At 44.9% G+C, this 26,006-nt stretch overlaps 1 protein-coding gene across 4 annotated transcripts in view; it reads left to right on the top strand.

Moving 5' to 3' along the window:
• Window positions 1-344: 344 nt before the first annotated feature.
• The window catches only part of fam49al (family with sequence similarity 49 member A, like), a 45,675-nt gene continuing 20,013 nt past the window's right edge, over window positions 345-26,006 (top strand). Inside the window, exons 1-3 of one of the 4 annotated variants that reach the window (XM_033636890.2) lie at window positions 345-704; window positions 20,774-20,864; window positions 25,385-25,464. In XM_033636890.2, the coding sequence (XP_033492781.1) occupies window positions 25,395-25,464 (70 nt within the window). In that variant the 5' untranslated portion in view covers window positions 345-704; window positions 20,774-20,864; window positions 25,385-25,394. Of the gene's footprint in view, window positions 705-20,773; window positions 20,865-21,917; window positions 22,408-25,384; window positions 25,465-26,006 lie in introns of those variants that run through there. The other 3 variants (XM_033636888.2, XM_033636889.2, XM_078175708.1) reach the window with 3 other exon arrangements.

Genomic DNA, 26,006 nt, shown 5'->3' with positions numbered 1-26,006 from the left:
AAAAATACCCTGCTGCACATCCTTACTCACCATGATTCACTTTCACACCGTATGGACAGAAAAAGTCACTCTGTTACTGAAACAATGTCAAACACAATGCAACTCTGCAGCACACACACACACACACACACACACACACACACACACACACACACAGATTGGTGCCCCCTCCTCTTATTGCCAGCAGGCTAGTGGTAGATGTTAGTCAAAGGGGGAGGGGGTGTTGTGAGGACATGCTGAGTGTGTGTGTGTGTGTGTGTGTGTTGGGGGTCTTTGTGAGCGAGTGCGGTAGGAGGAGGAGAGGAGAGGGAGGGGGACATAACGTTCTATTTCTCATAGACCAACAGCTGCTGTCTTTAGTGCGGAGAGAGCGAGAGGAAGAGGGAGGGCTGTGTGGCGTGAGGCAGTGCGTGTGCTCAGTGTTTAGGTGAATCCACAGCCCTCTGGCTCACAAGGATAAAGGAGCCTCTCCAAGGAAGACAGAGACCAGCAGCACAAGGACTTTTCCCCCTCTTTTTGCATCCTCCGTCCTCTTTCTCCTCGTCTCATTCTCTCGCGAGCCGCCGGCTGCTGGCGTCTGTATTTTGTCTCTTTTTGTCCTTCTCTTTTGTTCCTGCATCCATCTGTGTTTCACCCTCGGTCCAGAGAGACGGAAGGAAGAGCAGAGTCAGAGGCATCATCCTCCCCTCCTGCACGCCCAGCCGGTAAGCTAAGCTTCGTTTTTCTCACCACATTTTATCTCTCCGTCCGTGTAGCAGTGGCAGCAGGAAGGGGCCTCTCAGACCCACCCTGCACCTAAAAGAGAGGCTGCGAGCTGGCTTCGCTGGAGAGGGAGGCTGAGGCTGGAGGATGGATGTGGGTTAGACTCTAGACTGAGGCTGGTGGCTGACTGGTGCGGGGCTTTAGAGGGATGGTGCTTGTGCCTGTGGGTAGGAAGACTGGATGTGGAGAACTAGCGTGGGTCAGGATCCCGGCGGCAGGGAGGGAGCGTTGCATTTGGCCCGACCACATCAAACCCTGTGGGGTTGGTCAACTGGGGCTTGTCCTCTTTCACTGCAGTGCTTAGCCAGAGCAGCACGGTCACTGCCACAGTCACACACACACATCTATGCACACACACACACCTCAGTATAGATCCAGTCTTCCTCTGTGGAGAATATGGAGTGCACATATGGCTGCGTGTGTGTTATTGTGTGTATACTCTCAGTGATGGATGATGGTTTGGTCACAGGACATATGTGACCTAGAACCATCACGGCACATGCATCATATATCACATTGATGCACTCCAGTGTTCTGGGAACAATGTGGGTAAATTGCATGTCAAGTGTGTCTCCAGCTCCGTTATCACACACGCATTATATCAGGAATCGTTGGCATCACCACAAAAGGCGTTCAGTCTTATCCAGTAGGGAAGGTGTCTGAGGTGTGTGATCGTGCAAACCGTCTATGCAAACAGACCGCTAAAAACAATAGCCCCAGATTGCACTGCTGATCAAAAGGGGTGGGTGCATGAGACTAGAGTGGAAAACAGGGAGGAGGGAAGGAAGGAGAGAGGGAGGGAGGAAAAAACTGAATGGAGGGATGAATGAATGAGGGCCAAGGATTTTCAGGAGTGCTTCGTTCTTTCAAATGTGACAAAATTCCAGTGGAGGGAGAAAGGGTGTGCGTGAGGTTGCTGAGACCGAACAGGGGAGCAGAGAGGGCGACGCTACCGTGTGACTCTGCAGGTCTTCTTTGTGTGTGAGAGGGGGCATGGATGGTGTGGATGGAGAGATGGATAAACAGTAAGGTGGAGAGAGAAAGCATGATAAGGTGCTGTGGGTGTTTGAGAGCGTATGGGCGGGTGGGGAGGTGTGTAATTGAAAGATCTGCTAACCCTCTGTAATCTGCTGACTCTGGTTATAATCCATATGAGTAGATTAAATGATGATTTACTGCCATGTTGACTTTTATCTCACACACACACACACACATAGCCCTGTACTTCTATATTTGCAAGGACTACCGTATACTTAACACAATCTCTTGCACCTTACTCTAATCATCACAACTCATTGCCTAACCCCAGCCTTTACCCCAAACCTAAACATGATTTCAGCCTGAACCTTAGAACCAAGTCTTAAACCTGAAACAGGCCTGAGAAGAAGTGAGGACCAGCCAAAATGTTCTCATGTTCAAAAATGTCCTCATTTGTGGTTAATGTGTGAAGGTCCTCATTTTGTAGCAAGTACAAGAATACACAAATGCACACACACAATAATTTGGTTGACAAGGAGTTCATGTTGTAACCTACTGTGTTATAAATTACAAACTACAGGCAGGTATGTTCTATCCTTTCTATTTGTCATAGCAATACGTACTACGTACACTTATTTATCTATCTGCATAAAGCCATAAAATCCTACAGTATAAACTGTATGAAAACACATTAATACATCTATCTATCTATCTATCTTAGAGCTGAACAATATTATAACATTATCGAGATACGACACTTTATATCATCTTAGATTTTGTGTATCGTTGTATTGTAAAAAATAAATGTTATTTCCCCCCACGTTTTAAAGACTTAATTACAGTAAAGTGATGTAAATTTATCAACTTACCAGACTTTGTATTTGTTTTTTACGCTTGCCTTAACTCACTTAGTCGTTATATCCAGATTAATGATGATTAAAAATACTATTTTTTGAAAACAAAACGAAACAAAACATTAGTAATCCGTATAACTTTTTTGCATCGGAGGGCATTTAGTTAGAAATATTATGTTAGATGTTGTCTCCCAGTTTGAGCATAAAATTAAGTGCTTTTGAGGATATTTAAAAATACTGAGATATATATAGTGTATTGAGATAAACCCTAAAAATATTGTGTTGTGATTTTCAGGACATATCACCCAGCCCTAAAATATATATACGTATAGCTATTTACATTTATGAATGCACATAGCAACATTTGTCAAATGTTCCCCATGTTTTATACATGCAGTGCTTTTCACAGTACACACACACAACCATTTAAAATCATACACAGTAGTAAATGTCATACGTCTTGTCTATATCTACAGATGTATGTTTGATGCTTGTCATCATTTATCACTGTCGTGTGAAACATGCAGTGACTGATATGAAGGTTTTGCTGAACACTGTGGTCATGAATCAAAACATATAGATCATAACATGTTTCTGTGTGAATGCACAGCACAGTGCAGTGAAACAGCTTGTGTGTGTGTGTGTGTGTGTATAGGTTCTTTTTTTTCAGTCTAAGATGGAACGGTGGCTGCGATGGTATTTACTCTGCTGTTGCTAGGACACTCCCTTTGAACATTTTAACCAAGCCTTTTCATTGGCCCGCCGCGATGATGCAAGATTCCCTCATCCCAAATCTTTCCTGAGCGCCCATAGAAACATGCCCGTCTGCATCTCCTCGCTCCCTCTCTGTCACTCTTTGTCTCACACCCCCTCTTCTCCTCTCTGTCTGTCAGTCTCTCCACTCGTGCACTCTCTCCATCTATTCATCTCTCTCGCTCCGTCATTAACTCATTAATTCGTCCCTGCTCTGAGTGTTTCTTCGCTCCGATCGCTCTCCGTCACCTCCTTTACATTCTGTCACTTCCTTCACTCTCATCTAGTCAAAACGCTCGGTGCAAAATGGTGTTGACAGCATGTGGTGCTGTCTTTCAGCCGCACAATCATTCTGTCCTGCTGTCTTGCAGAGGATTAGTGCTCTGTGTGTCTCATGATGTCCCGTTTCCTCTGTCCATATGAGGTGCAGTGTCTTATTAGGTTGCCGTAGCATGTGCCGGGATTATCAGGTTTGACAAGGCGGAAGACAGGAATGGGGGTTGGGGTGTCATGGTGGAGGAGGCTCTCTTTATAGGTCTCGTAATGTACATCACCTGATATATTCCAGTCTTTTCACCTCAACAACGTACACAGTTATTCATGTCACAACTGCAATTACCCTCAGGTTCACAACCACACAGTATTTCCTATGATGACATGTATTTCATGCTGCAGATGTGTGTAATCATACGGCCCCAGCATGTTGGTTATTACATGTTGAGGGACTGGGAATAGAGGTTGAGGGTATGTAAGGTTAGACCGAGTGAAAAAAGCACCGTCAACTCAGCCCATCAGGTGTAATGATGTGTAATGATCTCCACCAGCCTTCACTGATCTTGACACGGCTGAGGTCGCAGCATAACCCCCACCCACAGTGTATGAATAAGGCGGATGAGTGACACGTACAGTGACATGGAAATGTGTGCGGCTCCTCCAAAGTGTCAGGGTTCACGCTTGAAGAAAGTGTTTTGTCAAAACATTTTGACACCTGATAGATGTTAATGGGACAGAGAGCATCGAGCGTCAGAATAAAAGTTAAAGAACATTTGCTGCTGCAGGGAAGTTAATATCCTCCTCATGTCATTTTAAAACTGCTTTCTACAGCAGTTCACGTGCAAATTTGATCATGCTTGATTTTATCTTGAGAAAAATATGATCTTTTTTAATCCCAAACCATCCTCGAACATCGTGTTCATGATTCGATGGTGGATTATTGCTCTTTTTATTTAACTTAGAAAAGCCTCTCAAACAGGCTTCCAGTGACGTCTTATGATGCAAGGAACAAGTGGATTGACGGCCATGTTGCATTCAATCCTTCATCCATATGTTTGTCCATGTGGCCCAGCTGATATCCTGAAAAATGCCTCACAATCACATTTCATCGAAACACTCTTAATCTGGCCGACCCATCTGTCCGGCTGCAACATCTGTCATTCAAACATCTGTCACTTGAGCTTTCATCCCTCCTGTTGATGATCCTTTTGTTTTCACTGGAGTTCAGAGGTCAGATCAGACCAGTGTAGCAGCACAGGGTTGAGATCGTTTAGGAATTTGACATGTGATCCGTCTCCACCTGGTAATCTGGTGGTTTTTTAAGACAGTATTGTGAGAAATCAGGGATTACTCCATCAGAGCAGAGATGATCCTGTTAAAGGGGCACAGGGTGGTGTGATGGAGGACGGAGGGTGGTGAGGGAGGGTCCTGATGAAGCATGCAGAAGGTTGAATGTATGAAAGGCCAGTGTTAATTTTGACAGCTACAGATTTTGTCTTAGTCTTGTTTTTTTTAGTTTTAGTCACATTTGAGTCATTTGAGTAATTTGAGTCAGGCTATTTCATGGATCAGAAAATAAAATCAAGGTGACAGGTTGTATAAAATAATGTGTGTATCATGTCTCCAGCAGTGTGTGATAGGTTTAAGGGCTGATTTACGAGCACACACTTACTGATCATCATTTGAAAAGCTCAACATCTCTCTATTTATGCTCTCAACAAATAACTAATGTGAGCCAACTAGGATTTGTCCCCAGGTTCATTGTAAACTCTGACTTATCCATGTGACTGTTACGAAGCAGAAACATAACTTGTTTCTTCATGTGCAACATGTTAGTCTGGAGGTTTAAACACCTTCTTCAGTCTGGACAGAGTGGAGTCCTGTGAGGATCAGCTGTGAAGTCCAGCGGCCAGTGGCTGCTAGCTCCACTGCTATTCAGCGGCTAACAAGTGGAGCTAGCTGCTAACTGCTAACAGCCACCGCTGCAACTAACAAACTCCACAAATCCATTCAGCAGCTCCACCATCCACAGTCAGACACACAGGGCTGATTATTTACTGCTGAATTACAGCTCACAACTTGCACCAACCCAAACATCCTGGTGCAGACTATTTACTGGAGTTTACCAGCCTGTTGTTCATCAGGCATCTTACGATAATTGCAAGCAATGTTTCAATGTCCGATCGTCCACCCCGAACACTTTCGTCACAACACGTGTCATCAATGAAAATGAAACATAGATTTCATCTTAGTTTTTATTATCACGATCTATTTTAGCTCGTCATTGTCTTGATTTTGTCATGGAAAAAAAAGTCATTGACGAAAACTTTTCATCATAGTTTTCGCCAATGAAATTAACACTCGTCCACTGTGTTAAAAGGTGCGCTCAATTGATGAGCTAAGTGCTGAAATACTTGTCCCCCATCTTTATAAAAATGCCTATAGTGCACGCTTAAGCGCATGTATACATGAGCGTGTGCAGAAATGTGTGGTTCACTTCAGGGTCTCGGTTTGTGGGTTTGAAAATATTGTCACTCCAAACTCTAACAACAAAACAGCCTATACCCTAAAATGTCGCACCATTCCTTTATAACAAATTCAAAATTCTGCTCGTCACTTGCTTCCTGCACGCTTCAAGTTTCACAAGGCTGTCACCTGTTTCAGGAATTTTCTTCAAGTGTCAGTTTGTTGAAACAAAGCACGAGGATCCTCTAAAGCTGACAATAAAACATTCGATTCAAGAAAAGGTGATTTAACAGAAACCAAACTTCTCTAATCCTCCGTCCCACTTGGTTTAAAAGAAATGAGAGTCATCACTTGATTAAAAAACTCGTCTAACAAGTTTCGAAACGAGGGATTCTTTAATTTAACACGTCTGTGAAATAACCCACTGAACCAGTGAGGAAATAGATTTAGGAGACAGTGAGATTTAATTCACAGTGACAAGGGAGCCCAGATCTGATAATAACTCTTTGATCATATTACCTAACGCTCGATGCTGGATGGCACTTGTGGAAACTACTGAAAAGTCTTATTAAACACTGTTATCATCCTTGTTATGGGTGTCCTGCTGAAACTCTTTGAAATGTGTGATATTACATCCAGTGAGACACGGAGACAAATCCTCTCCTGCCTCTGTGGGTCTGCTTCTAACCAGACATGACTTGGCATGTCAAACTCTTTCTTTCTGCAGCAATAAAAGAGGAGATGGTGAATTTCTGGATGTAATCGGATTACTTCAGATCTGCTCTTCGAGGCCTGTTGTCTGTTCAATTGCTGTCCACTAATGTCAATGAACAGCACAAACGTCCACCCTGAGGTCATATTTAAGATCAATAATCCCAGTTCAATGGGAAGGTGAAGCCAATTTAGGCCGATGGAGCTAAAGAGGGCAGAGCGGGAGGAGAGGAAGAGGGACACTATTGCAATTAGCGTGTGATATGTGAAGAGGCAAATTATCTACTTAGTGATGGTATCACTGTCACGGCTCGGACTCTCAGTGAGTTCTGCTGGATAATACAATCAAGTGTTTCGGTACCGAGGCTCAAGGTAAAGAGTTTGATTGTAGTCAGAGTTAAATCCTCTCTACCTCTCCTCTTCAGCTGACTGATTGGTAACAGCGATTAGCTTAGCAACCTTAAAGCCCAGACACCACAAAATGACTTCAGAGAGAGAACTAGTTGTGACGAAGGCCTCCTGCTGCGTTGCATCACGTCGCCATGTCTTAGCCAAAAGTTGCACATGAACACATCACAAGGACTGATAGTCTTTCGTTGTGAGCTGCATGTTAATGTGCAAGAACGGAAAGCTTGTCGAGCATAGCAACAGTGACCAAAGAACGAGGGGTGTATGCCCAGTTTAAACCAAAGATTTGTGATGAAATTATATTCAGCCACAAAATAAGTCTGAAAAGCTGCAAATCAGAACGAAAGTACAGAGAGTTGTTGACTAGAGATGATGCGCCGTCTCATGGTGGTCACTTCCTGTCGATGTTACAGATCAGAAGCACAGAGAGTCGTTGACTAGAGATGATGCGCCGTCTCATGGTGGTCACTTCCTGTCAGCGTTACAGATCAGAAGCACAGAGAGTCGTTGACTAGAGATGATGCGCCGTCTCATGGTGGTCACTTCCTGTCGACGTTACAGATCAGAAGCACAGAGAGTCGTTGACTAGAGATGATGCGCCGTCTCATGGCGGTCACTTCCTGTGAACCGGCAACGTTGCAGAATAACGCATTGCAAGTAGTTGCCTGTTTCAACTTGTCTTGTTGCGAATCTTTGGTCTGAACTGGGCTTTAGGGAACAGTCAGTTCTCATTTTAGTATCATCACTGTATGACTTTGTATGTTGCTATCTGTTTCTGCGTGTGAGTGTGTAGGTGTGTATTTGTCCACGTGTGTATGCCAGATCTGCTGTGGGCACAGTGATGCTGGCAGCCATGCTTGTGTTCGGTGTTTGATCAGGCTTGTGAGACAATACACATAGATTCTCTTTATCTTTTTCTCTTTCTGCGCGCGCACACACACACACACACACACACACACACACGCACACGCTCACTAATTAGTTCAGCTTGAGCCAGTGAGGATTTATCTGCTGTATATATAATTCTTTTGCATAAAACAACAAAGAAAGAATCAGCATGTAACTCAGAAATAAACATCACTGGACAGAAATAAACTCCACAAACAGCCAAGATCTCAAACCTTCACACCAGGGATCCACCAGAACCCCAAATGGACTTTCTTTTCAGTTCATTCTGATCCTTCCCCATCAGTTATATTTTCCTCTGCGTCAGCTGGAGCCCATACATTACATGGCAGCCAGTTTCCTCATTTGAGAGCTGCTGCTGCGACTGTGCCCCTCCCAGTGGGACCAGGAATAGTATAACACTACATCCTGTGCCATGAGACACACTGCAGCACAGTGTGATGGAGCATCGCCTCTGTCAAGGACATGCTGGCTCTTCCCTGTATATGTGGAGGGTGGATGACTTCCACACAAAGCTGTATATAGATTCTGGGTCACGTTGGTGTCAGAGGTCGCCCCATTCATTCATTCTGTGTGGTCATGTGCTGCGGCACACGCTGTGTCCCACTTCCACGCAGCGTGGTAATAGTATACACTACTGCATACAAATGATAACAGCACACTGTTCCTGCAGTTAATACACAACAATGACAGTACTTTACTGTAGTAACCTGTCTGTTTTATTCTATGATTCTCTCTTTAGTGTGTTGACTGTAGCTGCTTTCTGTCATGGGTGTTGTTTTGCAGCAGTGAGTGATGTTTCCATCGTGCTGACATGATTTTCAGTCAGCTGTGACGATGTTTGCCTGCAACACTTAACTCAGAGTTTCTCACATTATAGGATTATGCTGATTTAAGCGTTACAACAACCTGCACAGCTACGTCGACCTCATGCATGTTGCATGTTGGAATACTAGTGTGCAAAAATCAGCACTACGTCAGAATAACACTGCAAATTGAAGTTTTTGTCCTTCAACAACAAACACACGTGGTTTGGTTTAGGAAAGAAGAACAAGGTTTGGCTTTAGAATCTTACGGAATGTGGACACTACACCTCGGGGGAAAGTCGGTGGTTCTTGGACCCATGCACCACCCCTCCTCGAACTTCCACTACCTTACCTTTCCTTGCTGTCCGACTACGTTTCCTCCTGACGCCACCAGGTACCATGAAACAATTACCGTGACTGGCTGCGTATCATGCCAGTGTGAAAGGACAGCTTTTTTCATCTGTGTCTGACGCCAGAAGTCTCTGACCAAGTGTCTGATTTTGATGACTTTGGAGTGCGATCCGGTTGGAATTTAGATTTCTGACTGCTACACAAATATTCAGTCATTCATTGGCAGTAACTGCATCATTAGCCGTGGCCGCCATAGTGGTGCAGTGGTTAGCTCTCAGTACGTTTACGTGCACAGTGAAGTGGAGCTACAGTCCCAGCTGGACGAGGACATCTAACTGGCCTACTGTCCTTGTCCCAGTACACAAGCACGGGAGGGGAATCCATTTATTGAGCCAAGTATGTGCGACTCCTCTACGATAGGTGGAGATATGCCCCCTTTCAGCTTGTTAGTATTGGACCTTTTTCCTGTTGACCTATTACGTCACAGACCAAACAATGGACAAACAAGTTAGCTACGGTTAGCTAGCAGCTAACTGCTACCATGGTGGACAACTTTACAGCTCTGTACATTTGGTCCGTCCAAAAAGTCACGGCTCTGGATGTAGATTTCTCCATGTTGTTACCGGCTTCTTCTTCTCTTACACATTTAATGCTATTGGACTTCCTGGTCAAAACTGTGGAGCATGCTCAGAGCGCCTCGGCCAGTTTGGGTCTGTCCACAGTGTACCCCGCCTCTTGTCCAGTGTCAGCTGGGACAGGCTCCAGCCCCCTGCGACCCTGCTGCACACACAAAATATATAATTGTGTTAAAGAAGAGAACAATGGCTGACATAGCTAGCAGAGACGTAGGCAGGGAAGTAGACAGACAGACAGACAGACAGTCAATGAATGGACTGAAGGAGTGAAGGAGAGTTGAAGGAGAGAGGAGAATCACGAGCCAGCAAGACGCCGGGGAGTTGAGTTCAGAATGTTTTTATGTTCAGTTTAATAGTAGTCCTTGTCGCTCACTCTCTGTTTCACACACACACACACACACACACACACACAGAAATGTTTAGTTCAATTTAATTCAAGTCAAACCAGCTCAGTGTAAATTAATTACACATTGCACACACACACTCATATTGTACATACAGGCATCTGCACAACACACACACACACACACACACAAACAATTCAACTCCATGAAATTTTATTTTCATCCCAATGAAATTAACTTCATATGTAAACACACACACACACACACACACACTGACCCATTTAAAGCGGTGTGTTAGCATCCATCAGGGACAAAGAGCGGCGGCTGCACAGACGTATATGGCACCTTTCTTTGTTTACAGATCGCAGGGGGTCAAAGAAGGACGAGGAGGCGGGGGGGGGGGGGGGGGGGCAACAATGATGGTAACACACAGGTATGCACATACACACATCATTAGCCCCATATGAATGCATGCACCCCTTAAAGCCTCCAGCGCTCCTTTTGACAGCAGCTAATTGGCGTCCCACATTACAAATAGAGATAACGAGAGCCCTGTACATCCATTCATCCTCTCACAGCCGAGGCTCACTCAGGAAACTCTTCTTCAAACTGTAATTCAAAGCTGCGATTTCTCTGCGACTCCGAGGTTCAGAACGCCCCCGAGCCAAAGTGTGGTATTCAAATATTAATGGCGACATTAAATATAAGGCATATATTAATCTGTGTGGAGGAGGGAAGAAAGAAAACAGAGCAGAGACGCTGAATTGTTTTAATGAGTCTGTCTCATGTTGGACACTGAGACAAACACACTGTGCACTGTGTACAGCTAACGTACATGTGATGGATATAAACCTGCACAACAGAGACAATCGGTGCTTTTATCCACCTCTGAGCCAATAAGCTTTGAAGTCCCTGTGTTTCTGCCCCACTTCTTTATTCCAGCTGAATAAAACGATCACACTGAAGCACGTTACACAATGAAGATGGATTCAAGTAGAGCTGAAACATGCCGAACCTTCTCCGTCTGACATTTCTCTGTCTCTCACTCCATCCTCCCTTTTTTCTTTGTCAGTCTCGCAGCACAGAATCACAATGCTCATTTGCAATCACCCTTTCATGAGGCACCGTGTGCTGCTCTGGATTCAGACTCAGCTGGTGTGTGTGTGTGTGTGTGTGTGTGTGTGTGTGAGAGAGAGGAGGAGAGAAGGGGGAGGGGTGATGCCGAAGAATCGTAACCTCCTCCTTCCATTTCCATCTCTCTATTACTCTCTGGCGCTCCGTCCTTCGCTCTCACGCTCAGCCGCTCTCCTCCTTTATTCTGCCTCCCTCCTCACCTCAGCGAGGGACGCCAGTGTCTATAATTGCGTGTGTGTGTGTGTGTGTGTGTGTGTGGGCCTGAGGCAAATTGGCTGTAGCATTCCATTGGCGGTCAATCTTTAGCGAAGGTCTTGCCGGGTTTGACACTGCCACCTCCCATTATACTCCTGAAACTGGCTCTTTGTCTCCTCCTCTCCTGTATCCTCCTTCTATCTTCTCCTCTCCTCTCCTCTCCTTTCCTTTCCTCTCCTTTCCTTTCCTTTCCTTTCCTTTCCTTCATTTTACTCTTCTCCTGTCTCCTGTCTTTCTCATTTCTTTCATCTCCTTTCCTTTCCTCTCCTTTCCTTTCCTTTCCTTTCCTTTTCATTCCTTTCCTCTCCTTTCCTATTCTTTCCTCTCCTTTCCTTTCCTTTCCTTTCCTTTTCATTCCTTTCCTCTCCTTTCCTATTCTTTCCTCTCCTTTCCTTTCCTTTCCTTTCCTTTCCATTCCTTTCCTTTCCTTTCCTTTCCTTTCCTTTCCTTTCCCTTTCTTTCCTTTCCTTTCCTTTCCTATTCTTTCCTTTCCTTTCCCTTCCTTTTCTTCATTTTACTCTTCTCCTGTCTCCTGTCTTTCTCATTTCTTTCATCTCATCTCCTTTCCTTTCCTTTTCATTCCATTCCATTCCTTTCCTCTCCTCTCCTCTCCTTTCCTTTCCTCTTTTCTCTTCTCCTATCCTATTCTTTTCCTTCCTTTCTTTTCCTTTCCTTTCCTTTCCTTCATTTTACTCTTCTCCTGTCTTTCTCATTTCTTTCATCTCATCTCATCTCCTTTCCTTTCCTCTCCTTTCCTTTCCTTTCCTTTCCTCCCCTTTCCTCTCCTTTCCTTTCCTTTCCTTTTCATTCCATTCCATTCCATTCCTCTCCTCTCCTTTCCTGTCCTCTCCTCTCCTTTCCTCTCCTCTCCCTTCCTTTCCTTTCCTTTTCATTCCATTCCATTCCATTCCTCTCCTTTCCTCTCCTCTCCTTTCCTTTTATTTCCTTTTCATTCCATTCCATTCCCCTCCTCTCCTCTCCTCTCCTCTCCTCTCCTCTCTTCTCCTTTCCATTCCATTCCTTTCCTTTCATCTCCTCTCCTCTCCTTTCCCTTCCTTTCTTTTCCTTTCCTTTCCTTTTCATTCCATTCCTTTCCTTTCCTCTCCTTTCCTTTCCTTTTCATTCCATTCCTTTCCTTTCCTCTCCTTTCCTTTCCTTTCTTTTCCTTTCCTCTCTTCTCTTCTCTTCTCCTATCTTTTCCCTGCCTTTCCTTCACTTCGTGTTACTCTTCTCCTGTCTTTCTCATTTCTTTCATCTCATCTCCTTTCCTTTCCTTTTCATTCCTTTCCTTCCCTTTCCTTTTCATTCCATTCCTTTCCTTTCCTTTCCTTTCTTTTCCTTTCCTTTTCATTCCTTTTTTTCCTTTCCTTTCCTTTCCTTTTCATTCCTTTCTTTTCCTTTCCTTTTCATTCCTTTCCTTTCCTTTCCTCTCTTCTCCTTTCCTTTCCTTTCCTTTCCTTTCCTTTCCTTTCCATTCCATTCCTTTCCTTTCCTTTCCTTTCCTTTCCATTCCTTTCCTTTTCATTCCTTTCCTTTCCTTTTCATTCCATTCCTTTCCTCTCTTCTCCTATCGTTTCCTTTCCTTTCCTTTCCTTTCCTTTCCTTCCCTCTTCTCCTGTCTCCTTCTCATTTCTCTCATCTCCTGTATGATCACCACCCATTTCCCCTCCATCCTTCCATCCTTCCACCTTCATGATGCTCCACAACTAACTGTACATTATGTAATTCAGCTTCTCTCCAAACAAACAGAGGAGTGAGTGAGTTTATGTGGGAGTTTATTTCACTCTTCATCCTCCTCTTCTCTCCTCCTGTCTCTGAAAACACACGTATGAGCTGCAGATTTATCCTCAGCCCTCTTCACTCGTCTCCACCTTTAGGCAGAGTACGCTGAGAACAAAGAAGGAAAGGAGAGAGGGAGGATAGAAAAGACACACGAGAAGAGGAAGAGGTCAAAAGGGTGTGTGGTGAGAAGATGAGTGAATGAAGGGCTGCATAAAAGAGGGGCTCAGAGTGAACGGGGGGCGGAGAGAGGGGTGTGTCGAGGGAAAGGTTGAGAGAGAGTGAAAGAGATGGAGAGTGAGAAGAGGAATAATCACCAGTGGGTTTTTTAAAGAACGACCTGTTCAATGAGCAGAACTAACACGAGCTGAGTAACACTGACTCTCATCTGAGCGGACAGATGTCTGTGTACAATGACTCTGTGATCTCTCGCTGTCTCCCCGTCCTCCCCCTCAGACCCCCCCACTCCTCCACCATCTCCTCCTGAAGTTGCTGAAAAAGCAGCTATATTTAAAGACTGTCCCTCCACATGGCCAGACTCCTCTCTCAGTGTCTGCTCTCTGGAGACTGCAGAGTAGTGGAATATTTGATTAGCAGGACACTGATTCATGACGAGGCTCATCAAGTGGCAGTGCCAATATCAAAGTCCTCCTGGAATCTGACTGATTAGTTTAGACTTTAAATACTTTAAACGAAGATATAGAAGTATGGTATACAAACACTTTTCACACAGGCCGACAAATAAAAGCAAAACCTCACTAAGTTTTTGGAGCAACAACAAACACATGCTACAGTGCAGGGTAGTGTAGGGCCCGTACACGTGTTTCATGTGACGAGGACCAACCAATCACAGTTGACACATATTTTTCCCTTCATCCATAAATGTCAGTCTGTGATAAACAGGCTATGATGCGGTGCTTGTTGAGGATGGATGGGACGCAACCTGCCGCTGCACTCTTAAAAGTTGGCACAGAAAAGGCAGAAGAGTAGCACCTAGCGCCTGACCTCGCGTTTTCCAGGCGGTTAAAGACGTGGCGTGTTTATGGCCCTTGGATTTAACAGAAGTCTTTGGCTCTTGGACACCAGAGGGAGATATTGTGTAATTGAGGGACATCTGAGCGGCAGCAAGATAAATCCCCCCATGGAGTCCAGACGCTGGTGGTGAAGGCTGATGACTCTGAGGCTGATGAATCCGTAAAGACTAGGCGGTGATAAGAGGAAAACATGAGGAGTAGTAAGATGATAGGCTGACAGAGAAGGTGTGTCGCTGTGCTGTTGGTTGATTGTGAATCAGCTGATGACTCGATTGACAGCCCCTGACAATGACAGCTAGAGATAGCGGGTGAGCGTGCATGCAAGGAGTGAATGGCAGGATGAGAAAGAAAACTGAGCTTGAGCATGAACAGTATTGTCTTCTGACTGAACTTTTGCTAAAGCTTCATTTGATCAAACACAAAACAAATGAGGGAATAATTTTTGGATAAGGCATGTTCACTTATACAGACTTCAAGAATCTTTTAAAGCAGCGTTGAAGATGCTCGACCAAAACCTTCTTGTTTCTGAGGCTTTCAAACACATATTGCAGCCCTACTCAGCAGATTGAGTCGCCATTGGTCATAGTAGTGGTTTAGTTGTTAGATGAAGAAACACCTCAAACGTGCAGCTGTGACTCAGGAGGTAGAGCAGGTCGTCAACTTAGCGGAGGATCGGTAGTTTGATTCCTGGCTCCTCCAGACTGCATGCCTCCAATCTGCAAAGTATCCTTGGGCAAGATACAGGACTGCAAATTGCTCCTGATGGCTGAGCCATCGGTGTGTGAGTGCATTTAAGCTGAGCAGCTTGTATGGTAGCCTCGGCCACCAGTGTATGTTTGAGAGGTCTTACAACCAAAAAAGGGCTATACAAGTGCAGATCCATTTATCTCAACCCCATCATTTGTGCTGGAACTCTGGTGTGGTTGAAGGAGGAGGAGCCTGCACAGACCTGTTTCTTTCCTTCGTCTCTTTCTTTTTATTCCGACAGCAATGTGCTGAATCAAAACGGTTCAACATTCGTCTTCATCAGGGACCAAACAAGATCGCTGATTGAAAACGCTTTTAATATGTTTTCAAACATAACAGGGAATCCTATAGGACAGTCACACTGTCAACAGTCATACATCTGTATACCCTACAGCCCATCCATCCATCTATGCATCTGATCATTCGTTTGTCTATCCATCCATCCGTCCATCTTTCTGTCCCTCCGTCTGTCCATTTGTCAGTCAGTCAATCCATCCATCCATCCATCCATCCATCCATCCATCCATCTGTCCATCTTTTTGTCCTTCCATCCATCTGTCAATCCATCTGTCCATCCATCCATCAGTCCAACCATCCGTCCGTCTATCCATTTATCCATTCATCAATTCAACCATCCATCCATTGTCCTTCTGTTTGTCCATCCATCTGTCTGTCCATCCATCTGTCTGTCCATGCATCCATCTGTACATTCTTCTGTCCGTCCATTTGTCCATCCATCTTTTCATCCATCCATCCAGCCTTCCATCTGATCATCCGTCTGTCTATCCATCATCTGTCTATCCGTCTGTCCATCCATCGATCAATCCATCCATCATCATCCATTTTTCAAGCTGCTGTTTTCAAGGTCACCAATGAACCACTGAGCTCAGCACTCAGTCTGGTCTGGAGCCTCTTGGTGGACTCAATGGACAGTAAAAATGGATGTAAAATCAAACCAGGGACGGTGCAGTTCATACTCGACCCCTCAGCACCATCAGCAGTCCTTTACTGACACTTTATGTTGGTGTTTCCTATAATTTGTCACCCATCTGTATGAACACACAACATTTGTGTTACTACACAGGGCGGCTGTGACTCAGGAGATAGAGTGGGTTGTCCACTAAGATCGGCGGTTTGATCCCCAGCTCCTCCAGGTCACATGTCCAAGTGTCCATGATACATAATCCCATATTGCTCTTGATGGCTGTGGCAGTGTGTGAGTGCGTGTGAATGTTTCACTGATGAGCGGGTGGCACCTGGTATGGTCGTCTTGACCGCCAGTGTATGAATATGTGACATGTAGTGTAAAAGCTCTTTGAGTGGTGCTATGTAAGTCCAGTTACCATATACAGAACATTTTATGAAGGGTTACAGTTTTACTGTAGAAATTTGTACCCTGTTTTGACTGGACTGTATTTGAGCACATAAAAAATGAGTTGGATCAAAGATTAAATGTGTCTAAGATTATTTAAATCCAATCAAAGTAAATGCAGTTGCATCTGAAATGTTGTGTATCAACTCCAGAGAAGGAAGCAGAAGTTTGTGCGTGGCTCAGATTAATCAGAAAGCAAACAGGAGCTCTGATGGCAAACTAAAGCACTCAACTAATGAACAGAAATGAAAATTATTAATCCATCAAACTGTGTAGTCAGGGCCCCGAAGCCTCAGTAAAATTATATGTCTGCTTTCAGTTGGATCTGAAAACTCATTAATATTTATGACACCAGCTGCAGAGAGCTGTTTTTCCATTAATGATACACTGTACCTCAAACAACTTCTTCTCTGTGGTTCCAAACACCAGGAAATGAAGACGGCCTTTTAGTGGTGACATATAAATGTATGCAGACACAGTTTGGATTCCACCTCATGTCCGTTTTAAAGGTCAAGAAGAAGAAGACCGTAACAAGCAAAGTCAGACTCAGGTAGAAAGATGGAGTCCTATTTAACTCTGTCCAGAACTGTTGACCTCAGTGTCTCAGGTCAAGTAGTCACCTCTCTTGACCTCAGCGTCCTGTGCAGTACTTGACCTTTGCCCTTTCACTGAGAGGACAGGTCAATAAGCTTTAGGTAATTTACTTTAAGGGAAGACGCAGTCAAAGTGAAAGTCCCTATTTAAGGTAAAGGACATGTAATTCCAGGAGTGGACGGTCTGGTTTACGACCACACAAGAAGGAAAGTCAATCATCTGGTGTCCAACACACTCTGGAGATTAAGAAGAGTACCATCCATCCATCCATCCATCCATCCATCCATTCATCCAGCCATCTGACTGTCCATTTATCTATCCAGCCATCTGTTTATCCTACAATCCATCCGTCTGTCCATCCATCGATCCATCCATCCGTTTATCTACAATCCATTTCTCCGTCATCCATTGTCTATCCATCTTTCCATCCATCCATCAGTCCATCCATCAGTCCATCTGTCCATCCACCCATCTGTCCATCTATTCATCCATCCATCTATCCATGCAATAATCCATGCATCCATCCAACCATCTGCCCGTCCAACCATCCATCCATGTTTCTATCCGACTGTCTTTTTGTCTTTTCATCCATCATCCATCTGACCATTCGTCCATCCATCCGTCCGTTCATCATCCATCCGTCCGACTGTCCGTTTGTCTATCTATCCGTCTTTTCCATCTTTCCACCCATCCATCAGTCTGTCCGTCCAATCATCAATACATCTATCTATCGAACCATCCATTCGACTGTCCATCCGTCCATCCGTCCATCCATCCATCCATCTGTCCATTCACCCATCTGTCCGTCTATTCATCCATCCATCTATCCATGCAATAATTCATGCATCCATCCAACTGTCTGCCCATCCAACCATCCATCCATCCATCTTTCTATTGCGACTGTCTGTTTGTCTATTCATCCATCATCCATCTGACCGTTCATCCATCCATCCGTCCATTCATCATCCATCCATCCGACTGTCCGTTTGTCTATCTATCCATCTTTTCCATCTTTCCATCCATCCAGCAGTCTGTCCGTCCAATTATCAATCAATCTATCGAACCGTCCATTTGACCGTCCATGTCTGCCCATTCATCTGTCTATCTATCTGTCCGTCCGTCCGTCCGTCCGTCCGTCCGTCCGTCCATCCGTCCATCCATCCATCCATCCATCCATCCATCCATCCATGTTGCTAACACTGAACAGTACCCGGCTGTGTGTTGCCATGAGAATAAGAGGCTGTGTTTCCTTGGCAACTATTCTTCAAAGGCCCCCCCCTCCGCCTCTCTGCTGTCTGCACTCTATTGATGAGATTCGATGATGCAAGGGCAGCAGCAGTAGTGTTAATAGTTACACCATCATTAAGACAGCGCTGGAATTGTAAGAGATGCAGTGATGTGATAATCTTAACGATCCTCATCTGTTATTGAAATGTACGAACTGGAAACAAAGACGAACCTTCGAGGTTCAGACGAGATATATTCTGCTTGTGGAAAGAAAACACTGATCCGTTTGGATGAAGCTACAAATCTTTTGTTTCTGACTGTGATCCAGGAGTGCTAATAACTGCAGTGTGGAAACGTTATAACTCAACTGATATCACTCCTTTGGGACCATCATGAGACATTTAAAGCAGCTATTATATGTTTTTAATAATAATAATAATAATAATAGATCAGATGGCTATATCTGACAAGACAAGGGGTAGATGTAGTGACAGACTCAGAGAATTATCACCTGACTCTGACTGCAGTTCATCTTAGTGCTGCTTAGCCTTTTAGCTTGTTTCAGCTCATTGTTAGTTTCCTGATCACCGAAAAGGCTTGCTTTTTCAAGCCAGTCTCACTTTCAAAAGCGCTGAAATCCGGCGCTTCGTCAGTGACTTCCAGCGTCAGACACAGACGAATAAAGCCGTCCTTTCACATCGGCATGATACACAACCGGTGTGTCCCAGAATGTCAACACCTAAGTGGAACTGGAAAGTCTATGACCAAACGTCAATATGTGATGAAATCGGAGTGAGAATGTGTTGATAGAGCGGGCGCACTAGAAACTTAGTGCGGCCCAGTGTCTCAAAAATTCTGACAGCACAAATAACTAATGTGAGCCAACTAGGATTTGTCCCCAGGTTCATTGTAAACTCTGACTTATCCATGTGACTGTTACGAAGCAGAAACATAACTTGTTTCTTCATGTGCAACATGTTAGTCTGGAGGTTTAAACTGGTGTCCTCTCACAGAGTTGGTGATTCAAACTAAACTTTCATCTCTGTCAGAGAAAACTGATCTGAGTTCACACTGTTTACTTACAGCACAGCTACACTCACAGATAACTGAGCCTCCTACCTGCCTGTCAAACACCATCAACCCACAAACCTTCTCCAGTCCGGACTGAGTGGAGTCCTGCGGGGTGAAGCTGTGAAGGCTGCAAGCGGAGCTAGCTGCTAACTGCAACTAACAAACTCCACAAATCCATTCAGCAGCTCCACCATCCACAGTCAGACACACACGGCTGATTATTTACTGCTGAATTACAGCTCACAACTCGCACCAACCCAAACATCCTGGTGCAGACTATTTACTGGAGTTTACCAGCCTGTTGTTCATGTGGCATCTGAAGATCATTACAAGAACAACGTCCGATAGTCCAACACAAACACTTTCGTCACTTCTTGTCTTGAAAACTCTCTTGTTTCTGTCATAGAAAAAAGGTCGTTACCAATTAACACTGGTTTTGGGGAGATGTCATGTCGTCTATCTTTATCATACAGTCTAGATGATGCTAACGTTACTCTGCATCTCCTAGATGTGCAGTAAGGCAGCTGTATGCTAACATGCTCACTCTGTCAGTTTACTGTCTGTGATGATACAGTTTATTAATGTTGTAATCACAGCTTGTTTCTGTGATGGGCAGAAAAATAACAGTTTAAACTACAGAATAGTAACGTGTGTAGATGCCTAGTAGCAGGTAAATCTCTGTGTATTTAGTTACGCTGCAATGCTATCTGGGTAAATTCATATCCTATGTCTTTGTTCCCAGAGTCTTGTGCTTCCAAACTCAGTATCCGCTCAAATGTTGAGTTATCCCTGAGTCAGCATGTTGAAATCACCCACATACAGCTTATAGACTACTGCTGGTATATACTTTTTAAACCATTAGTCGTCAAACTTGCAGGCAAGGCAGTTTCCTTAGATTTAGACATTGATGTCTCCACAGTGGCTGAACAGATTTTAACCACTCAAACTGCATTTGAAATGTGCACACACCTTTGTTCTTTTGCTACTTGAAGTGTAAAGACAGTCTCTTACAGTGTTGGTTTATATCAAGAGAAACAAGCTCAAAATTAAACACAAGGCTACGCCAGGCCCAGGAGAACACAGAGATGACCCCAGGCGAACCAGCACTAGCCTCATTACATAATTATTGTGGTATTTTTCTGCTCTTATGTTAATCTGCCCTCATGGCCCTCACTTTGTTCATGCTTTCTTTGGCCTAATGAGCCGATGCTTCCTCAAACCTAATTTAAGACTACCCTCCTGCCCCCCCACACACACTGTACTGTGCATGAATTTTATGTTAATTTCTGTTTCTGCCTGTGTGTGTCTGTCAGGTGGAGGGTGCTGATGCTGTAACCACTGTGTGGAGCTGACAAGCCCTGGTTGATGCAGTGAAGTGTTCTGGAGGGATAAACACAAGCGAAGGTAGGAAGGAAAAATGAGGAGTGGGAAAAGATGTGTTTTTAAGAACTGAGCTGAAAAATAATGACATGGCAGAGAAACACCATATGGGCGAGTCTGAGCGAGGAGAGACGGGTAGACAATTAAGGAGTAAGGAAAGAGTGATGGGAGAGAGGAGAGCTGGGAGAGTACAGTCACTGCATCGGTTGTGTACAGTGCAGCTGCTGCTTGGGTTTGATTCACAGGCCACTGAATAGCCAGTGTGCTCCTGAAAGAGAGATCATTGTGGTTTAGAGGCAGAGAGAAAGAGACACAGATGGAGAGAGGAGTTCAGATGGTATTACTGCTGAGTTAATAGACGTTAGACTTGGCACAGGCGGGCGGTGTTGTTACTGTGCTCAGTAAATCCACAGTGCTGAAGCTCGCGGGCTGTAACAGGAGGGATCTTTCAGTACGAGCTGAAAGGAAGCCGGGAGGCCTCGCTCTGCCTGCTTGGCTCCCAGTCTGGACCAGGTTTGCTTTTCAGTCGCCATGTGGGAGCCGAGCCGTGTCTTTATTAAGACTCGAGGAGCCCCTCGGTTTGGTTTCTCTTGCTGGACTACAGATGAGAGCTGTGTGCCGCGCGGTTGCATAAGACGGGCACTTTGCTCCACTTTCACGCTGGCTGATTGCAAACATGTTGTATGTTTGCGTGGAAGAGAAACTGCAACTGGTGGCCGCCAAGAACACTTCCTAATTCACAGAATGTGATGTCTTAATATCAAACGCTGATACATCCAACGGCTTTTATGTAATGTACATTATGGATGCCAGTTTAAGAGGGAACGTGTTTACACAGCCGATCGCCATTTCCATTCTGCCACTTAGATTTGTTTGCACCTAAGGGCCACCAGCGAGACCGGATGGCACCATGACAGAGATGTCCGGTGACAGACGAGGCCAGAGGAGCTGGGAAAGTGCTGCTGAGTGGTGAAATAGAGAAGTGAGGCAGAGAGGAGAGCTGGAGGGGATATTTTTGAGGAACCCATTCTGACGTCAGAAACGAAAAGAGAGAAGGAGTTTTCTCTGTTTGCGTATGAGCTGAAAAGATAAGGACACACATCAGGACGGTGCAGCCAGAGGAAACAGACAGAAATGCAAATATAACGTTGCACAGACAGTATTTTAAGCTCTTATTAGAGACAGCCTTGCCCTGCAGAGTGTCCTCCTCCACCAGCATGACAAATAACACACACAAAAAAAGAACAAAGTGCAGCATCGAGCACGCAGAGCAAATAGAGAAAACCACAGGCCTTTAAATAGATGGCTGAAAACGAGAAGTGTGAAGTGGACAGAGATACACAGAGGCAGAGGGAGAAAGAGCGAGAGCAGAAGTTTACATCAGTCTCTATGAAACCAGTGCCACCGTGGGACTGCAGCTATCGCCGTGAGCCGGCTAACTGGGATTTACTCACAGCAACCGCTTCACAAAGCAGGGAGGACGAGAACAGGAGGAAGACGAAGACCAAGACGAAGAAGATCAGGGCTACGGATAACAGAAGAGGCAAATCGATTGTAGGAAACGAGGGTAAGAAGATGTGTGAGAAGCTGTCGGTTCGTTTCTAGATTTCCTGGAGGGTGTTTTTGGTGAATATTTGTGTTTACTGTTGGTGTTGTGCGATGAACACAAAGAGTGCTGTTAAAGCCTGCTGCATCAGATCAGCGCTGTAAGCAGCTGACCCAGAGCATGAGCAGAGCTGGAAGCTTTTTTTTCCTCCACATCTTCTGCTGAGACGAGCAGACGATATTACCAGGCCAACAGTATCCTGGCAACCATCAGCCGAGCGCTGCTCTCAGGATGGACCACATGCTGCTCCAGACTCGCTCTATGTGTGTTAACGTTTGTGTGTGTGTGTTTTTGGGCGGTGTACGCCACCTCTAACACACCCTCCTCCTCCTCGCATGTCAGAAAGCGTTGTATGAGGCTACGATGTGAGCCTCAGCTTGATGTTGCCTTTGCCGTCACCTTGTCAGGGTGAAGATGTGAATCTGGTATTCATGTATTCATAGCATCAGTTCAGGGTGTATCTGGGAGCAGGTGGTCGAACAGTCACGAGGAGTCGGGCTGCGTTTTTCACGTCTGGACGTCACAACAGTGACTCAGCATATCGCTCCCCTCTCTGCCTCCCAACAGATTTTCTAGATGGTATAAAGGTGTAATACAGTAGACGCAGCTCTCATCAGTGTCGAGCTGTTTCAGCGACCGGACTGTAACTCCATCCCCCCCGTCTGTACCCCGCTGCTGCATTGCAACACCCGTTCTGCTGAGTAACAGTGAAAAGAGGGTTTTTTCGCAGGACGGTGGCATCTTGTAAACATGCTAATGCTGCCCATAAATCACTCTTGCAGGGGGAAAGTGATCGGCCTCCACTGTGTGCTAACATAGCACATAAACACAGAGGAAGTGAAACTTGGCAGCTACTTACCTTCTGCTACCAAAGGCCCTTTATGATCGAGGAGGGGAGGCGATTAAGGAGGAAGGCTGTTTGACACTGGCACAGACGAGAGTCATTTTTGAATATTGGATTCCATTTGGTTTCTGTGTTTATTGTGGGTCTTTCTAACGTGACACATGAGGCCGCTCAGTCCTCCTCCATCTATGTTCCTTAAATTTCCTCCTGAAGTAGCTTTAAGGTTGTTAAAATCCTGAGAACATCACATACAGTATACACTCATCAACTGCAGATGCAGATAGCTAATCAGCCAATCAGGTGTCAGCAGCTCATTAACATTTAGTCATGTAGACATGATGAAGACGAGCTGCTGAAGTTCAAACGGAGCATCAGAATGATAAAGAAAGGTGATTGAAGTGACTTTGAACGTGGCATGGTTGTTGGTGCCAGACGGGCTGGTCTGAGTATTTACTGGGATTTTCAGCACAACCATCTCTAGGGTTTACAGAGGATGGTCCCAAAAAGAGCAAATATCCAGTGAGCCAAAATGCCTTGTTGATGCCAGAGGTCAGAGGAGAATGGCCAGACTGGTTCAAGATGATAGAAAGGCAACAGGAAGTCAAATAAGCACTGGTTCCAACCAAGGTGTGCAGAAGAGCATCTCTGAAGCAACAACACCTTGTCCAACCTTGAAGCAGATGGGCTACAGCAGCAGAAGACCACACCAGGTGCCACTCCTGTCAGCTAACAACAGGAAACTGAGGCTACAATTCACCAAAACTGGACAATAGAAGATTGGAAAAACCACATTCAGATGGAAGCATGGATCCATCCTGCCTTGTATCAACGCTTCAGGCTGCTGCTGCTGGTGTAATGGTGTGGGGGAGATTTTCTTAGTACCAACTGAGCATGGTTTAAACACCACAGCCTACCTGAGTATTGTTGCTGAGCGTGTCCATCCCTTTATGACCACAGTGTACCCATCTTCTGATGGCTACTTCCAGCAGGATAACGCACCATGTCACAAAGCTCACATCATCTCAAACATGACAATGACTTCACTGGGTCTGGACACCAGATGGATGCTTCAGTTCAACCGATACCAAACTACTATGTCCTTCTTGGATTGTAGATGCTACATCCTCAGGATAGATACCAAGATATAGGTTTATCCCAGATATCTCTTGTTAGATCACATTACTTCTTTGTGTGCATACTGTGTGTTCTGCCACCTTGTTAGTTCAGAGAATAATCTACACACACAATGATTTACTATTTAAAATCTATCCCGTTTTGATTCAGCGATCAGAGAGAAAAAGGCTTAATATTAGGGGAATTATTTCAGTTTGGATCCCACCAGTGACACATTCACCTCCTGAATCATGATCCATGGCTCTCTCCTCATGATGCAGTATAATCTGTTGTCGCTGTGACTCTGGTCTTGGTACCAGATCTCGTGGTCTTGTGGAAACCTTCCGCTCCGGACTGTCTGGCCAGGTCGCTGCTCCTCGGTTGTAAAACACCTGACATATGCAGTGTGATCCGCAGCTGCATGTGCAGAGACCCAGCATGTATTCCTGTGTTTCCTGTGTCTGTCTGACCTGCAGTATAATCTGATCACGCTCACATCATGGGCTTCATAAAGCTCTGGCACGTGGCCTTTGTGTATGAAGTATAAGAGCTCGTCATAAAGAATCTATAGACTGCTGTACTTGAGGAGCATTAGCAGAGAGTAGGCTTTGATTAGGTTACTATAGTGATGTAACTGGATTAAATCCTCTGCTCAGCTCTTGTGACTCCTGATGAGCGATTGAAATGATTCACGAGTGGATGTCGGCCTGCGTCTAATGGAGGACAGCGTGCGCTGTGTATAGGATGCAAACTGTGATCAGTGTCATTTATGACGGGAATGTCTGACTTTGCTCGGGACATATTGCTGAGACAGAAGGATGGAGGAAGAGGAGGCGGGGAGGAAGAGTAAGGGATGATTAGAGAAGTGCAGATGGGTAAAAATAAAACGCTCCCGACCTGCTGTGGTTTCCATGTGCATGTTGTGTATTTTCCTGCGGGTTGCCAGGTTCTGTATGCATCTTGTTATTTCCTCCCGTCCAGGTCGCCAGCCATGGGGAACCTCATTAAGGTCCTTGGCAAGGATTTAGAGAACTGTCCACATTTTTTCCTGGACTTTGAAAGTAAGTGAGCGCCGGGGTGTGTGCACGTGTCTGTGTGCTTGAGATGTGAGGTCACATGTGTGCAGCGGAGGTGTTCAGTGGGAGGTCGCTGGGCGGGGTCACCGGAGGGATATTTGGGTGTGAGCTGCTGAGTTGTTGGTGTTGTGATGGAGTGTTGTTGTGGGTGTGGTTTGTCACTATCAGACGCTCTCTAGTCCCACTCTCACTACTGAAAACTGCTGCGTCTGATGATGGTGTAAATAAAATAACGTGCAGGGACTAAACAGGCCTCAGTGTGAGTCAAAACCTGAGACAGGTTCAGAGAAGAGTTCATTTATGCTGTTATATCTTAAACAACACTAAAAGTTACGGATATATATTTTGAGTTTTACACAGTATATCCAGCTTTGACTCTTAATGCAGGTCTGCACTTTTACAGTATGTTTTTTAATCAGTGTTATTCAACAAAATATCTTCAGAAATAAATAGAAATAAAAGTAATGAAGAATATGAATAATTTTAAACCATAAATGACCTCAGAGGTAAAACCTACATCAAAACTG

The sequence above is a fragment of the Epinephelus lanceolatus genome, chromosome 16 (assembly GCF_041903045.1).
Source record: "Epinephelus lanceolatus isolate andai-2023 chromosome 16, ASM4190304v1, whole genome shotgun sequence".
NCBI lineage: Eukaryota > Metazoa > Chordata > Actinopteri > Perciformes > Serranidae > Epinephelus > Epinephelus lanceolatus.
Note: the sequence above shows the minus strand (reverse complement) of the source record. Positions and strands in the feature narration are given on the sequence as shown.